This window comes from Colobus angolensis, unplaced genomic scaffold (genome assembly GCF_000951035.1).
Source record: "Colobus angolensis palliatus isolate OR3802 unplaced genomic scaffold, Cang.pa_1.0 Scaffold143, whole genome shotgun sequence".
NCBI lineage: Eukaryota > Metazoa > Chordata > Mammalia > Primates > Cercopithecidae > Colobus > Colobus angolensis.
The window spans coordinates 5539587-5557621 of record NW_012114522.1 but is presented as its reverse complement, the minus strand read 5'-3'; the positions used below and the strand labels follow the sequence as shown (position 1 = coordinate 5557621).

At 46.7% G+C, this 18035-nt stretch overlaps 1 protein-coding gene across 1 annotated transcript in view; it reads right to left on the bottom strand.

The window, feature by feature from the left end:
* The window catches only part of STX18 (syntaxin 18), a 124676-nt gene that overhangs the window by 2905 nt on the left and 103736 nt on the right, over window positions 1-18035 (bottom strand). The window contains exons 6-9 of the mRNA XM_011935428.1: window positions 15981-16096; window positions 12355-12443; window positions 2882-2940; window positions 1256-1325 (exon numbers count right to left, since the gene is read on the bottom strand). Of these exons, the coding sequence (XP_011790818.1) occupies window positions 1256-1325; window positions 2882-2940; window positions 12355-12443; window positions 15981-16096 (334 nt within the window). The remainder of the gene's footprint in view (window positions 1-1255; window positions 1326-2881; window positions 2941-12354; window positions 12444-15980; window positions 16097-18035) is intronic.

Here is an 18035-nt window from a genome sequence, read left to right as displayed (position 1 = left end):
CACACATTGTTCCTCAGGCCTTAGAAACTCCCGGTGGGCCGGGCCTGGTGGCTCACGCCTGTAATCCCAGCACTTTGGGAGGCTGAGGCGGGTGGAGCACCTGAAGTCAGGAGTTTGGGATCAGCCTGGCCAAGATGGTGAAACCCCGTCTCTACTAAAAATACCAAAATGAGCCAGGCGTGGTGGCATGCCTGTAATCCTAGCTACTCGGGAGGCTGACTGAGGCAGGAGAATCGCTTGAACCGGGAGGAGGAGGTTGCAGTGAGCCAAGATCACAACACTGCACTCCAGCCTGGGTGACACAGCGAGACTCCGTCTCCAAAAAAAATAAATAAATAAAAAAAGAAAGAAACTCCCGGCGAGCCAAGGCAAGGCTCTGCCTGTGCTCTGCACACCCCTTCCAGGCCCCCTGCAGCCGCTGGGAGGTTTGAAGCAGGGTACTGTCATTAAAAAGAGCAACTTCTACGAAACGGAACCTTCAAACTGCTGTAAGACACCGTGTACCTCATTCACAGTGATTTCACTTGGGCTGTGTGGTTTATGGAAAGTCATTTTGAGAGAAGTATTTTAAGTCAAGTAGTTTAGTTTAACATACTGGAGAAAAATTTGTCTTTCAAAAGTTCCCACAGTCTTTGGGTGCTAAAAAGAAAAGGGCAAATTTATTAGGTCCCTAAAAGTTTTGCCAGTTATTGGCTGGAAGAATTTCAGAAAGTGTACTTGAAAAGAACAATCCTATTTCCCATGCAGACACCATCCCTGAGGTGGCATGGACCTCGCGTTGTGAGGCCTGGGTCTGAGCTCTTGTAACTCTACTGACGGAAAAGCAACTGCCCGTCAGCATCGTGCTGTAGTTCTCTCTCAAATGGAGAACAACCCTGCAGGGGTCACTCCAATCTATAGATGGGAAACTGTAGCCTGGCCGGGCTACCTAGCTCACCCAGCACATCCAGAACCCTGACTGCCAGGCCTGGACTCTCCCCCCACGTGCCACTGCATGCGCCACCACATGGCGCGGTCAGTGGGGCCAGTGGATCCCCTGTGGGGAGCTCCTCCTCCATCACACGTGTGCAGAGGCAGCTCTGGGTAGTGAGAGCTTTTCCCTGAGGAGCTCTGCGCATGCACACCTGCTAGCAACACATGGCTCTGCTCCTGGCTGCACAGAGTAGCAGCCTTCGGGAAAAATGTCTTGCGCTCTCAAGTACATTCCCCTTTAAGTTAAAACATACAGCTACTTTGTTTTTGTTTTTGTTTTTACCTGTTGCAAAACCTTTTCCGTGAATATCTCTTGGAGTCTGGAAATCTCAACCACTCTCCCTTCGATTTGCCTTCATAAAAAGAAGAATAGATTACATATTAACTATTAGTACTTGGTAATCTAACAGGACTGTTACCCATTTCTAAAGAAATCCTGTCTTCTACATGAAGGTGGGAGAGATGGGGGCATACCATGTCGGCTGGGGGAAGAGATTGGAGAGGAAGGCAAACTCTCCTTACTGGGTCACCTTCCCTGTCTCCCGGTGTAGCCTAGCACGCTGGGCTTTTTGGAAGTCCACTCCACCATGCCAACTGAGCCTCAGTCCCAAGAGGTGGGTGTGGGCAGTGCCCTTTGCATTCTGTGTCACTGATCAAGGACCGGGGAGGGTCTGGTTATGCCCCAGTTACAGAAAGCAGTCTCCAGTAAGTTCTCTGCCTAGCCCTGTCACCATGGTAACACATGGTGGGGATTCAGAAGGTCAGAATATGCTGATGATCCTGCTTTGTTACTGCTCAGCGGGTTAAAGAAAAAAGTGTATTTACCCTCAAACCAACTCCCTGTTAAAAGAAAAAAGCTCCTCTGATTCATTTAGAAAATGCCGTATCTTGGTTTGGCAACGCAGTGTTCTGTCGGATCTGAAACACTCGGGCTAGCCATCTTCCTGGTGTCAGGGGCAACCTGGGCTACCCTGGGGGACAGGTGGGGGCCCATCTATTTACAAACGGAAGCTGGCCCAGGCTGAAGTTAACTGCTGTTCCAGCACAAAGCAGCGACAGGAAGTGGCAGGAGGCGAAAAGTGGTGGGAGCTGAGCTCCTGGCCAGGTGGAAGCAGAGACGAATCCCAACAGTGTCACAGTGGCAGGAGGGCAGGGGAGGAGATGTGGGAAGAAAAGCCAGTGAGTATCTGGGCATGGGGGAGTAGCGGGGGCGGACAGTGGAAGCTAGGCTGTTGGAGGAGGACTAGGAGGTCCATCTGAGGGCAGAAGGCGAAGAGCCCCTTGGAGGCTGACACCTACACTGAGAAAATCCTCAGGCTGTGTGAGTGCAGCATCAGGACTGATTTGATTTGGGGGACATGTCCACAATACAACAGGCTCTGCAAAGTCCTGGGTCTTACTTTCAGCATGCTGCAGGCCTTCCCACAGAAACAAGAGTTCAGTGGGTGCACGTGTGGGTGACCAAGGCCTTGCCTTCTGCATTCCTGACCCACTGGTGGGTACGGGAGCAGGCAGACCCCAGTGGAGCCATTTGCAAAAGAGGGCTTCCCTTGGTCAGCTGTCCTTCATGAGGGCCCCATTTCATTTCAGAGTCACTGCATGGAAATAGCCCAAATGGTGGTGGAAAGTACACGCAGGTAATCTGCAGTCACTCCTGCATCTTTTGGGGTAGAAGGCACCTGGGTCCCCGCAGCAGTGGCAGCAGGCGGGAGGTAACCCACAGGCCCACAGGCTGAGGGAGTTGTGGATTCAGGCCACATGCCCACCCCAGCCCTGTCAAAATGGCTGAGGGGGGCTACACCAGCCCAGGGGCCCCATGTGGATGCCTGGGCACCAAGGTAAATAACGTTCCTAGTTCCCGGAAAGTTGTAAAGCAGGCTGTCAGCTCACAGAGGAGCTACAAACATACCTCACTTCATCAAACAAGCTGTTCATTTCACCAATGAGTCGCTGATTTTCCTGTTCAAACTGCGAGGAAACAAACACACTCAGGATGACATCATACTGAACTTAAGCAAGAGTCTAACAAGAAAGCGGACCTGTGCTCCAGGAACCACTGCCGAAGCCCCCATTTCCAGCTGCAGCAACATGGCAGCCGGTGCTGGATGACCGAGAGCATTTGTATGAACAACGTTCCTGCTTTCAGGAGAAAATTTTAAAAAACAGCTGTGCTGCCTGGTAATCGACTTTTCCATCTCAACCACTGCACTCCAGGGGTGCAAGCTGACTGCTATGGCTGTCCTGGGCTCCCACAGCCGGCTTCCTGCCTCCGGTACCATTATTAAAAAAATTCTTTTGTTGTTTTCTCTCATGAAGTATACTGAAGGACTACACATATTTTTTAATATGGAGAAGGATCTGGTGTGGGGAGGGTCTGGAGAGGAAGGGGGGGTCGGCAGCTTGGCCGAGCTGCCCCTGGGCCCCTCTGACCTCAGACCCATGCCCCGGCCACTCCACTGCTCAACAGGGACAGAGGCCCAGAGCCAGACCAGCATGTTTCCCAGTGCTCAGGTTGGGTGAGGCCAGGTGCCCTGACACCAGGGATACATGGGAGCTTCTTGGAGCTGAGTGAGCTTGGCACAGATAGTTGCGCTCTCAGCCATTCTTGCCAGCTTGATATGGGCCAAAGAAAAGGATGGAAGCTCCTGAAACTCAGCACAGAGAATGGACAGGAACAAGGAATAGCTCCTTGCCCTCACCGCAGGCCCCCACAGCCCTGTCCTTGTGGGTCCATTCAACTCGCGGAATGTGCAGGGAGTCAGGGGCATCCTGCATTTCTCCGTAATGCGTCCCGCAGGCCCCACTTCTCCAGGAGACCTACCCGGGCCCCTAAGCTCAAACTTATTTCTCATATTCCTATCCCTGGCCTACCATTTTCTGAAAATATCTTCGGATAGGAGTCCCTTTCTGCCTTGTAATAAACTGTGCACATCGCAAACTTCCTGTGTCACTCTGAGCTTCCTGAGGGTGGGAACTGTGTGGAATGTAACTTTGCAAAGGCATTCCAGTTATTCTTTCTTTCATATCAATTAAAGCTGCCATCAAATCCACAAATGTTTTCCGAGGCATTCTGTAACGGGTGGGAGGAATAAATACAAGCAAGCCTCCAGAGGCTCTGAATTGACTGAAGATCTGGCTTATCACTTGCTTAGTAAACCAAAAATACAAGGGAGACAGTGGTTATGGGAGGCAGCTGACCACCATGGGCTATGCTGGCACTTCCTGCGCTGGGATGCACAGACTCATGCAACAGCCCGACCTTGTTCCCGTTGTCCTAGGGCGGAAATGAGTTGCAGGGCCTCCCCAGCAGTCTCCTTCCCACCCAGAACCCCTCCCCTCCAAGTACCCCAGCTGTGCTCTATGCAGGTGCGCTTCACACATGCGCCCCTTCCTAAGTCCATCAGTTTTGCCCCCACACATGCACTTGCTGTATTCAGCCCTTCCCCTACTGTCCACATTCTACCCTCATCATTTCTCACTTGCCTCCAGCCTGTTATCCAATCCTTGGTCAAAGTGATCTCAAGTGCTGGTCATGCCAGAATGCCTCATGCTGGCCTTGCCCGTTGCCCCTACAGATCAGGTCTAAGGCACACTGTTATCCATGACCTGGCCACGTGACATCTCCTACCTCAGCTCTGCTCTGCACAGGCTAGCTTCCTGCCTGGCTGCAGAACTCCACGAGGTCCTTCAAAACCCCAGGCACCTTCCTAGCGATCTGATACCTCAGGGCAGACTGAATCACCTTCTTTTACTTCCTCACTCTTGTTACCAAGTTCCCCTGTACTTGGCTCTTCAAGGACATTTCTCACACTTGTTCAGGGACCTGTCTTCTCTCTGTGGAGGGCAGCTGTCCTCCCTTGGACCCTGAGCCCAGCCCAGGGCCTCACACGTGACAGGACATCAGTTCTCGGCCCCGGCTACTCATCAAAACACAAGGAGGCATCTGCTGCACTCCAGACCTGCCAGGCCAGAAAACAGGGGGAGTGGGGCAAAGCTCTGGGAAGGGCGGAAAGCTCCCTGCAGGACCACCTCATCCACAGCAGGCTGCCTTGCTGGCTGCTGACACAGAATTGCTTATGGCCCCTTTAATTAGGCAAGACAACGGCTATTTAAGAGAATAAAACTTTCACTTTTGGGTTTGAAAGTATCAGCTCTGTTAACTTCAACAGTTACTTAAAAGGACAGTATTTGAGGAAAACATGTAATTACTAAAACATGTAGGCACCAATTCACTTTGGCTAATTCAGGTACTACTCAGTTTTTCTTGGGCGGGGGGCGGGGGGGGGCATTTTCTTGAATTTTTCTAAGGACAAAATACAGTCCTGCCCTTTTAAATCCACAGTCCCCTTTATGCTTTGCAACTGTTCCTAAACAAAATTAGTGGTTGGAGGTGATTTATTCCTGGCCTGTTCCTTGGGAACAAAGCTCTTCTTGTTTCCTCCCCAACATGAGGGCGTGTGGCATAAGGCACTTATGTGCGGCACCTCCTCTTAGGCCTCTTCCTAATTGTTACTTCTGATAGCTCCATGTCCGCCCTCCACTGCAGTCAGGAGTGGGATCAGATGCTGGTCCTAATTTCCTTCCACCCCACCTGAAAAATACCTAGTCCCTAGAGGAAGAGAACCAGGTGCCTCAAGGATCAAAGGTGCTAAGGGCTGAGGAGAGAGGTTTGCCAATGGCCAGTTTTAATGGAAAGCCGCCTCTGTGTTTAAAACACAAAAGGCCTATTTCCCAGACAACTACAAGGTCACTATTACTTAAGGAGGCTGGCAGGGCCCAGGACAATTAGGTCATAGCAAGGCTGCTGACAACACTGACTTGTACCAGGTTTCAGGATGGCTTCCAACACTGTCTAAATGGCAAACCTGTGTGCCTCCCTTCATCTGTTGCCGGGTGGCAGGCGTAGTGGTGCATGTACCAGGTGGATATGGCAGCCAGTTCTGGGGGCCTTGTAGGAACCCTGGGGCAATGCTGGGCCAGTCACTGGCTTCTGGTGGGCCTGTCAGTTTCTTTGGGGACAGATGTGGTGATTCTTATCCTTTTCTGCCTGACCCTGAGGCTGCAAAGCCACAGCTGGACTTCTAGCCTCTCACCTTCTAAGCAGTAAGCTGTTTTGGAGGTAACAATCTCTGTGTGTCTCTGTCTTTGTCACTAAAATGGGGATAGTAACAGTACTTTAGTGGGGTTGTCAGAAGGAATACATGAGTGAATACATGTGAGTTGTCTACCAAAGTGCATGGCACATAGTAAGTTCTCGGTGAATGCTGTCTATCATGATTTAATCTCTTGGGTGTCAGTTTCTGGATATGCAAAGTGAGTGGTCAGCTGCTGTGGGGACCACTTCTACCCTCTATTTGCAAACCCTAGAGGCCCGCTGTGGCTTTCAGCCATCTCACTCTCCCAGGCACTGGGAAATGCACCCACAGCATCTTCTTCCAGAGCTCGCTGAGCCTCAACAGCTAGTATCTGTCTCTTTGTGGTCACACTTTGCAAGGTGCAGTGCTGAATGAAAGACCTGGTCTCCAAGGTCGGCACGAGGGGTATCTAGATGCTTTGTGAAGACAAACCTGAACACAATCAAGGAAATTCTCATTTCCTATGGAATTGCAAAGGAAGGTGAGAGGCCGAGATGGTGGGTGCGGTGGGCAGGTTGGGCCCTCCATGCATGGTGGCTGCCAGCTGCTGCTCTGGGCTCCCTACATTGGTCCATCTGCTCTACGCTGTTAAGGTCTCTTACCAAAACACGATGCTTTCCCTCAGCTAGACGAGCACTCTCCCCCACCCTGCAACCATGGCAGCACAGCATCATGTTGAACAGCCTAGGACTTGGGAGCTATGTGACCTAGGGCTGGTGACTTAAGCTCTCTGTAAAATTGGGCCAGCAGTACTCTCTTCCATATGGGTTGCATAAATGAACATATGCTGAAGGGCTCAAAGCAGTACTTGGCACATGGTATATGTCACATGCGTGTGAGGCAATATCATTTATTCGACTGTTTTATCCCATTTAGAAGTCAGTCAGACTTTTCAATCAAGCCCTGCTAAAAGGTTTCTAATCTGGTTTAATGGATACAAATGCACATTGTGAATATATTGTTACAGAAATCCTTTTCTAAGCTAATCCTCTTTAATTTTCAAAAGAAAATCACTTCTACAAAGGCCTTTGAGTATAAAATGAGGCCAAGAGAAGTATCTGTGTCACAAAGAGCCAAGAAAAGCTAACTGAGGAGCACAGGGGGACCATCCCAGAAAGCCCTCTGGCCCTCATAACTCAGGAGTCCCCTGCCCAGGCCCTTTCTGGACTCTTCCAGACGTGCTTTCTCTGTACCAAACCCCTTCACACTCCTGGCTGTGTGACCCTCACCTCGATCCCCTAGGATCCCCATAATGCGACAGTAGACAGACCCTGCCACATCCTTCTGGTGGAAGCCAGCATTTGCTGTGCCCTGTAAACCTGGAGCCTCCCCAGGGTCTGTCCAGCTCTCACTATGTGGCATTCAGATTCCACTACTCCTTGTTCTAGATCCATGAGCTGAAACTGGCAAGCCCTGCCAGCCAGCCACTAGGGGTTTCTACGGGCCTACCTCAGGGGACAGGGCCTTGGAAGATGCCTTTCATGTGGATTTAAGACACAGAAGCCACATTCATGTTTTAAAAAATTATCCCAAGGAGTACATCAATAAATGCAGGTGGTTTTACCTGAGGCAAGTAAAGTGAATGTGTTTTTAGAAAGGGAGGCATTTTCTTGATGTAACTTTGGAAAACAATTTGGTTTCACTCAGCCTGACCACAAACATCTGCGAACTCAAAGGCATTAATATATCTGTATCATGAGTTATACAGGGAAATTTATCATGCAAATCATATAATACCCTGCAACCATTTTGGAATATGTAATAACTGTTCCTTTGGGTGAAACAATGAATTATATTGCTATATTGGGCTTAATTTATTATTTTACCCTGAGGAAAAATTCCGAAACAGTGATTATGAATTATGACCACGATTTGCTACAACATTTTCCAATTTAAAACCAACAGTGTTATATTTCTTTCTCTTTATTTTCAGAGTCAGGCCTTTTAAACAAGATTGGAGTGAGTCAGACTATAAGATATGGTACTTACCTATTATTCCCAATTAAGAAAGAAGTTAACTGGACATTAATTAGCCTGTCATAAAAGTACTGAACATTACAGCCTTCTGCCCGATCCTCTTGCAGTAACACAATAAAAACTAAGAAGTCTGCTGATTCTGATTGCTTTAGTCATTGATACTACCATGCTGGAATCACCAGTGTTACTGGGAGTGTCTTTAGACAATGACTCAGGACAGTGGAATGAAACAGAAGCATGCTGCATCAGCCTCATTGTGGGAAGAGGAGCCGTACTCTGATACATCAGTTGCTAAATCACGTGCCGCACACGTGCAGGGCATGCCACCATGCACAGACATGGCAGTATCTCTCTGGTGGGAGGGAGCCACCATTTGGTCTGCCCTGCCCTCTGCTGGGTGCTCTTACAGGCGCTACTGCATCCAGCGCTTGAGACAATTCTGTGGTGTATTGATTCTGAAGAGATCACTGATGGCAGTGATTTCTAGCCTCAGCTTACAAAGATAGTAAGTGGTATAAATTCATGGTCAACTCTGTCTAGTCCCAAAGCCCATGTTCTTTCATCATCCCTCCGCGGGATGGGAGCGTCAGGTGATTATGGATCTCCTCACTGCCAGCCTTCCTCTTGTCCACCTTTCACACCTACAGGCTGCTAAGTCACGCAGCTGCAAAGGTTAACATACTTAGCTCACCACTGCCTCCCAGAGAAAGGCAAAAATCCTTGGACAGACAACCCACACCACTGTTATTCTAGCTATTTCCTTTATGAAGAGTGGTGGAGTGCATTAACAAAAATAAAAAAGAGAAAAAAAAAGGAAAAAAAAAAGCCCAACACAGAAGGTAAACTCTTCTTAAACACAAATGTATTCTTTCTTAATGAAGAGACAGAGCTGTACACATTTTTTCTCTAGCAAAGAAATGGGGCAATGGTATAATATTTGGGGAAATGACTCATTTCCACTAATAAAAGGATTTCATATAAACTGATGAAAACCTAAGAGATTTTTAAGAAACTTCTGCCATTACTTGGCTGTAAGATGGGAATATGATCCAGTCCCTCTTTATGTTCCTTTGTGGGCTTCTCCGCCCCAGCCTCCCTCCAGTGGAGTGTACCCCAGGGTGGTGTCCACAACCCCTTCTCCTTTCTCACTGTTCATCTTGTTTCTAGAGAGCCTCGCCCAAGCCCATGCTTCAGACATCAGCTGTAAGATGTCTCCCACGTGCGTTTCTCTAGCCCGAGCCCTGGAGCCCATAGACACCTCTCATGAATGTCCCACAGGTGCCTCAAACTCACACCCGTCTACATGAAATTCATCATCTCCTGCTCAGCCCCAGCCTGCCCACCTTCTGTGCACCCTCCCACGGCAGCAAGTTCAAGGTTCCTTCCTCATCTCACACTTCAGTGCAGGCCATTTCCCACGCCACAGCTCTCAACACTACCTTCACTGCCGCTCCTGGCTCAAGGCCCTCGTCATCTCTCAACCTGACTGACTGCAATGACTGCTTGGAATTCCTGCGGCTGTCTTCCTCTAACCACCCTCTATACAATGTGCACCTCGAGGGCCTAGCTCCCCCATTTGCTGGATTTGGTGAGCACTTAATTCAAGTCATAAGGTAAATTCTGGAACAGGAAAGAAGCTGGAGAGGAAGGCAAGAACCTTGCAGGGCAATTTAAGGTGTTTGAGTCATTTCCTTAGTTCAGAATTATTTTTGTCTATAAAGGATAAAGACAGCTCTGCTTAGTATTCCAAAGAAAATATCACAGGCTCTGAAGGAGAACCCCCAAAGCAAGTCTCAGGGAAGTCAGGACTAACAGTACCATCACTGGAATCAGTTTCAAGCTTCCAAGGCCATGATTTTAAAGGGGAAACCACTCATCTGGGTGGATAAATCTGTGTGAAACTGAATTGTACATGAAAGGCATATGAAAATGCTCTGAGCTCCAGCTGCCATCCTGCATGCCCTGACCCTGCCATGAAAGCATACATGCCACAGTCCTTCCCTGCTGATGGCACACGGGCAGCTGTGCCCAATCTCTTCCACCCTGTGCAGGGAGAGGCTGTTCTGCCTCTTTGTATAACCTGCCACTCTGAAGGGTAAAGGAAGGGGAAACAGAATTTTTCAAGCACTGTGTTGCACGCACCTCATGGGCCAGCTCACTCAGACTTTAGCCCCACCTGTGAGGTGGCCATTATTTGCCCATTTCACAGATGAGGGAACAGAGGTCCCGAGCAGTGAGAGGGCCCCGGGCTGCAATGATGAGAGGCCAGGTGTGGACTCCAGTCAGACGATGCACTGTTAGCACTAGACTGTGCTGCCTTTTGGATTTTAGCTTTTTTTTTTGTCTTCACTTGTTCATGTCATTTTTAGGAAAGAGATTTGGTTTCAGTCTTTTATTTCAGACATGGAGAAGAATTTTTAGGAAAGAGATTTGGTTTCAGTCTTTTATTTCAGGCATGGAGAAGAAACAGGGGGTCCAGAGAGCAAGAGGATGCTAAGCCAGTCCTCTGCCCTTGGCAGCCAATGCTCATGAGAGCAGACATGTGGACCTGGACATCCCTGGAGGTCCCCAGCCTGCACAACTATGCTTACAATGACACTTCGGTGGGCCGGCATGGCTGTTCTGACTCCTGCCTGGCTGGCCTATGTCAGTGTGCCACGCTGTTCCTATGCAACAACACTCACCTAGACCACCAGAACCAACTGGAGAAAAAGTGCAGGGCTGGAGCCAGAGCTTGGTTCTGCTGTTTTACTGGTTCTGTGACATTGGGTAGGGCTTTAGTTTTTGTGCATCATTTTCTTCAACTGCGTAATAGTGATAATTCCTACTTGAGTGGATTGTCGTGAAGATTCAACAGGACAACATACGCAAAAGGCTTGGGATAGAGAAGCCATTCATAAGTATCCATAATACTAGTAATAACTGAACACTAGAACATTCTAATAGTTATTACTGATGATTCTGTCTTACTGTTGAAAACAACCTATAGCTTTTATGTTATACTCATCAAAGTCACTCATGTATTCAACAAAGAATTCCCAAACACTGTTCTGGGCTCTAGGAATATGGTGAGGAAAACAAGACAAGATTCTGCTCTCACAGAGCTTGTGCTCCAGTGGGGATATGGGGGGAAATCAAGTAGGGTCATGGGACACAGTATCTGGGAGCTGCTGCAGGTGGGATCACTGGGCCTCTCTGAGGGAAAAAAACACCTGAGACCTGTAAGACACGTCAGGAGTAGACAGAGAGAACTTGAAATTTCAGGTGGCATAAGTAGCAACACAAATGCCTCAGTCTGAGAGGCTCCAGGCTGGGGAAAAGACTGGATCCCATGCTTCCTCAACAGAGCTGTTTTCACGCTCCACTTCTTACCTTCTTGAGGGCTGGAAATCCAGCTCTTCCCTGATTAACTAGGGGATTCTGGGCAAGACCCTTTGCTGCCTTTTGCCAATGTTAAAATGAGATGCTAATGTTCCACCACCTCTTGGTGCAATTATTAAGAGTATCATGGATAAAATGAGAATCAAAAAGTTCTGTCCACTGCAAACTGCTGCACACTTAAAATGCTGTCACTTGCCAGGCAGAGTCACTGGAGGCATGCTGTGTGGTAGCCACATTCCCCACGTCTTAGGCATAGGACAGTGTCACATCCTAGCAGCTCTAGATGACATCTGTTCCCACACACAGGTAGCATATTCCATTTGGCTTCTGTCACACCAGTGTCCAGATGAGCTGCACACAGACACTGCTGGACATGAGCTGGCAGGGGCTTGGCAGACCTATCAGTTTCCTTTTGAAACCCACCTAGAGATGATAAGCTAAGCAGCTGGAAACTCTAGGGCAGGTAACTAAAAGGAGGTGCTATCAGTAGTTAAGGTGTTACTCTTTTCACTTTTCAGTCATTATCTTACTTTTTTTCACATTACCATAGCACTAGCAATTCAAACAACTAAAAAACATCATAGTGGCATTTATAAAAGACCTATTTAGTCTAGGTGACTATTTTACTGTTGTTGAAAAGACATCTATTATTAGTAAAATTCTTCCAAGGCAAAATTTATTCTCTAATTATGCTACTGCAAATTTAAAGCATATGAAAGGCACACTAAGAATTAGGAACTCAAATGGGAAAGTGTATATAAGATACACATTTATAATTTTTAAAACTCAGTATAAAAATCAGGGCAAGGGCATTGAGGATGAGTTTCTCAATGAAACAGTCTTATGAAAACCAGTTAAAAATAAATGATTAGGCAGAGAATAGCATTACCATTTGTATTTCTTCCGGGGATAACTCATCTTCACCTTTGCCATCTCCCCAGGTTCCCAATTCAGGTTGTGTTTCAGCCAAAATCTTTTCTGTTAAAAAAAAATTGAAAATAGAAGACCAAATATTCATTTTAGAATAGGCTGGCTTAGGATGTAATCATAACACAAACATGAGATGGAACAGAATCTTACAGTTTTGTCCTTATACTTCATGATCTCTGGGCTAATATTCAGGAACTGCAGACATGATTCTTTCACAACATTTAGGCTGTAAATTGTCTTTGTGCAGGCACATGCATGTGTGTGTGTGGTGGGGAGGGGACCTACGCACGGTTTCAATATTGCACCAATGTCAGCAATGGCTGCAAACTAAATGGACATTCTTCAGAATGAGTCTTAAAGTATGTTTTACTTCAAGACACATAATACACACCTCTCTACTTGTAAAGACTGTAAGACATATTTTTAATGTAAAAAATACATATGCATATACATGTATATATACACACACACATACATATATACAGGAAGTGATATACCGTTCCCCAATCCTATTCCTCTCCCAGAAGTTACTGCTTTGATGTAGCATCATAGATTTTATCTAAACATATTCACATACAAAGATAGGAGTCCCTGCCTACCTATGAAATTCAAGTAATACACAGTTTTGTGTGTATGGTTGCTTGCTTTTCACACAGATATCAATGGTAACATACTGTTCTAAAACTTGCTTTGTATGCTTTATTGATACATCTTGGAGATCATCCAAGTAGATCTACCTTGTTCTTTTAAGTTGCTGCATGATATTCCATCGTGAGGATACACTAGTCTTTAGCCATAACTACACTGACAGACCTCAGTGGTTTCAGACTGTTCACTGGTGTAATGAATGGTACTGTGTCCCAGTCTGTGCTTTGTGCACATGCTGGAGTGACTCTCTAGGACAGACACCTGGGCATGGAACTGCTGAATGGGAGCGTAGGGACATGTTAATCTGGAGAACTTTTTCATCATGATCAACAAAACATGATGCATCCTCCATGAAGCATGTCAATACCACAGCCCCTAGAAAGGACTGCTGCTGCCCAGGATGACAGTAAGAGGCCTGTGCAGTTCATCAATGGGGTGGGGTTGGGAGCAGAGGGGAGAGGGATGGCAGGGATGGATCCTCGGGGGAGACCTTAATGAAATCACTTTGTGTCTGTGTGTCTCAGTGGTGTCTCTGGGCTTATCAGTGAGCTTCCAAGTACTCAAAGGCAAATACTGCTTCTTTTTCCTTTTTTCCTCAATCTCAGTAAATTTCCTGTAGTCGACCTCAGCCCCATGAGATGGCGACAAGTCTAGATCTTTGAACGGGGAAGAGAACTTAATGATAGCAACAGTGTAGAGAAAGCTGACTAGGCAGGCCATGCCTGAAAGTTATGGTTATTTATTAGAAATGTATCTTTACAAAAAAGGTCTCCATGTCATCCACAGCCTAGTGCATGCAGGCTTTTAGAAAAATGGCTGTTTTTACCAGAAGTGTCATTATAGAAAAACATGTTTGTAAAAGGTTGGCTAAAAGTATCTTTAGAAATGATCTGGTATTTTCCTGAGATGACATTCTTTGGGTAGGAACATTTGTACTTTCATCTACTCCCCACCCCCACCTTATGAGCTGTCTCCTACTTGTCCTCATTATGGTATCCATTTCAAGCTTTTACTGTTGTTGATTTCTTTTTTAAGGATAAAAACACCAAAATTAGAAACAGAAACCCTGTTCATATCTGAACCAAGCACAAATTAACTCTGAGCTAGAATGGGAAAGTTCTCTTAGCAGAACTCACACTCTACAGCATGCTCATTTGTGGTCATCAGAAGCCTTCTTGACAGGCTGCCCTAAGGATCAGCTTGAAGCCCAGCACCCACCAAGCCAGTCCTCTGCACAGGCCACCCGTGCACCCTGGTGCCACAGAGGCAAGTCCAGACTCCCTAGTCTGGCACTGAAGGCCCCACCCACCCTTCCAAGCTTACTCCCGCCTCTCCTCCCACTGATGGGCTTCACTGATCCCCAGGGGTCTTCTTTACTGACTACATTCCACCCAAGCTCCAGGCTTTCTGGCCTCTGAGCATTTGCTCATGCTGCTGCCTCTGTCTAGAACTTTCTAAGCTTTCATTTTTTTTTTTTTTTTTTCAGGTCCAGACTCACTTCTTTTTTTTTTTTTTTGAGATGGAATTCCGCTCTTGTTGCCCAGGCTGGAGTGCAATGGCACGATCTTGGCTCACTGCAACTTCCGCCTCCTGGGTTCAAGTGATTCTCCTGCCTCAGCCTCCCGAGTAGCTGGGATTACAGGCATGTGCCATCACACCCAGCTAATTTTGTATTTTTAGTAGAGATGGGGTTTCTCCATGTTGGTCAGGCTGGTCTTGAATTCCAGCCTCAGGTAATCCACCCACCTTGGCCTCCCAAAGTGCTGGGATTACATGCGTGAACCACCACGCCTGGCCCAGACTCACTTCTTAGTGCCGCCTCCTCTTGAAGTCTCCCTGGCCCTCTGTCCTCTCTTGAGGTACTACTTACTTTCTCCCAGGGGCTAGAGTATTATCTTTCCCATCAACTGTGAGCTCCTTGAGGGCAGGAATCACATCCCTGAAACTTTCTGAGCTCCATTGTGACACCCAAAGGAAATACTCATTGGAGCTTTCCAGATTTTAGTTTTCAGATTAGAGATGCTCAACTGGTAAGTATAATGCAAATATGCAAACATTTGAAAAAACTCCAAATCCAAAACACTTCTGGTCCCAAGCATCTCAGATAAGAGATACTCAACCTGTAATTTTTGTGACATGTCCAGGACTGTGCCTAGCATCTGGAAGACAAGAGTTAATAAGAACTGCCATGAGACTATGGAGAAGGATGCCACAGGGGACTCCCAGGTCTCTCCTGGCTCCAGCACGCCATCACCCTGTGATTCACGCAAATAACCCTGTTCTACTCTGTCTCTCGGATATAGCAAACTATGCAGGCATCCGTATGTGGGGGTGCCAGCCAGACACACAGATCGCAGACATCCATGACCACATTGTATATGTGCCCCCACATTTTCGGACTTCATGGAGACCCCGTATTTCTTCTGCATCTCCTGTGCATCAGGAACTGTTCTAAGCCATGGGCCGTCTAGTATCTGTGGTGACAGGCAGCACATCAATACAGATTTGCATTTTGTCCTGTTGGTTTGACTGGCTGTGAAAGGCCACTGAGGTTGCACACTCTACCCGAGCGCAGGCCTGTAAGCTCAGAGCTGACATGCAGGACACGGCTGCCAGGGAGGCAATGCTGCCTCTCCTGAGGCTGGCACACAGGGCTCCTGAGGCAGACAGATCCCGGCCTCACCCCTCTATAGCAGGCCCTTTCTCCTGCACCCCGCCAGCTCCCAGGTGACTGGGTAAAAGCACCTCCTGCCTCCGTGGCAGTCACGAAGATCAACTGTGACAGACAGAAAGGCTGCCACCTCCTGCTTCCTTTGCTTTATGCAAATACAAACACCAAAACATGTCTGAGACTGTGCTACTTCGTTCCTGTGGTATACTCTTGCCAACATGTCACAAGGAAGAAATGCAAGGCAAGATATTCATCTCAATTCGTACCTGGATGTTCTTCAGTGGCAGGGTTTTCTTCAGAGTCTTTTGAAGGGCTCTGTGAAACTTTCTCAGAAGATGTGGATTCTCTTGTCTTTGTATTTGGTTCTGGTTCCAGCTTAGATCTAAAAATACATAATTAGCAGTCAGGTATTTTATTTCCATAACAGGATTCCTTTTTGCCAACAGAAGGAGTCACATGTGACCCTGCAATTTTGTCCTGTGTCCCTGTACTGGGGAGCAGTCACTGCCTCTGGGCCCAGTGGCTATCTGGATACACCTCCACTGGGGCACTTAACACTGCCATTGTTGCCTGCAGGGTAGAGATTGTGCACGCCCTCTGCATTTGCAGCCATGGCACAGTGACCAGCATGCAGGGGCAGGTTACAGTCGGTATGTGCTGAATATGCTCCATAGACTGACACCACACTCAACAAACCCAGAAAGTTGGATTGATGCTCACCCAGTAGTAGACACTAATGAAAAAGATTGCTGAATATATTATTAATTATAATATATAATACATATTATACATATATTCATATGTATATATACCCCCCACACATATATACCCCAACATATGTATACCCACATATATACACACACCACACACATATATATATATACACCCACACACATATATATACCCTCCCACATATATACCCACACACATATATACCACCACACACATACCCACACATGTATACACACAATATATATACCACATATATATACCCCCACACACATATATACCCCCTACATACACACATATCCTCTATATACTTACATGCATGTATATCCCCCCACATATACACACATACCACATACACATATTCATATATAATCACCCATATACACACACATATATACATACACCATGTATACACACCCACATACATATACTATATATACCCCCCACTCACATACATACCCCCTACACACACATACACACCATATATGTACACATATGCATATATACCCCCCACATACACCCTTCCACACATACACCTACACACACATATGCATATGCACACATACACACTGATATATACTCCCACATGTACACACACATACACCCCCACATACACATACACAAACACATGCATATATACCCCTACCCATATATATATATACACACACACATACCCCCACAACATATATACTTATACACACACATATATACCTATACCCACACGTGTACATGTTCTAAGTCACACCTTAATATAAGTGAACTCTGAAAGCACAAGTCCTTAAATACCCACTCGAAGGCACAGACTTGCTTCAGGACTGAATCCTCTGCACTTGGCATTCCCCTGCTTCTTCCCCACAGGCTCCTCCCAGGGCATCATCTTCCTTCCCACCTACAGGGCTTGGCTCAGTTTCACCTACTCAGAGAGGCCACCTCTGACTCTTCTATCAAGGAAAGGCCGCCTCCCACTCCTCTGCATCTGTTTTCTCCATAGCAGTTATCACAGTCTATAATCCCCCTGTTTATCTATCTGTTGGTTGTCAGCCTTGCTCCTAGATCCCAGATTCTGGATTAGTGCCTGGTATTCAGTCTCATAAATATATGTTGAATGAATGAATGCATTATAAATACAAGTAAATGATTAATAAGAGAAAAAATTCTGGTTATGAAACAACGGGCTTTGTAATAGCTTTGCTAGAATCTACATAAACACTATAAAATTATAGTCAGTGCTAAAAAGATCTAGGATAAATTCCATATTGTTAGGCAGAGAGACTATAATTAAAGGAACAATGTAAATGCATATTAGGGTGATATTACTAATGCCAACTAACATTTGTTAATGGCTTATATAGTGGACATTTTTTCTAAGCAATATATATGGATAAATTTATTTAATTTCGAATATCCCCATTAGGTAGGTACTAGTATTAACAACCTTTTAACAAAGGAGGAAACTGAGGCGTAGAGAAGTTAGGAAACTTGCCCAGGTTACAGTAAGCAAATGGCTGGGCTGGGACATGACCTCAGGGAACCTAGCTCTGAAGCCCATGCTTACAACAACTGCTCCATGTGGGTTATATTCTACCCATCCT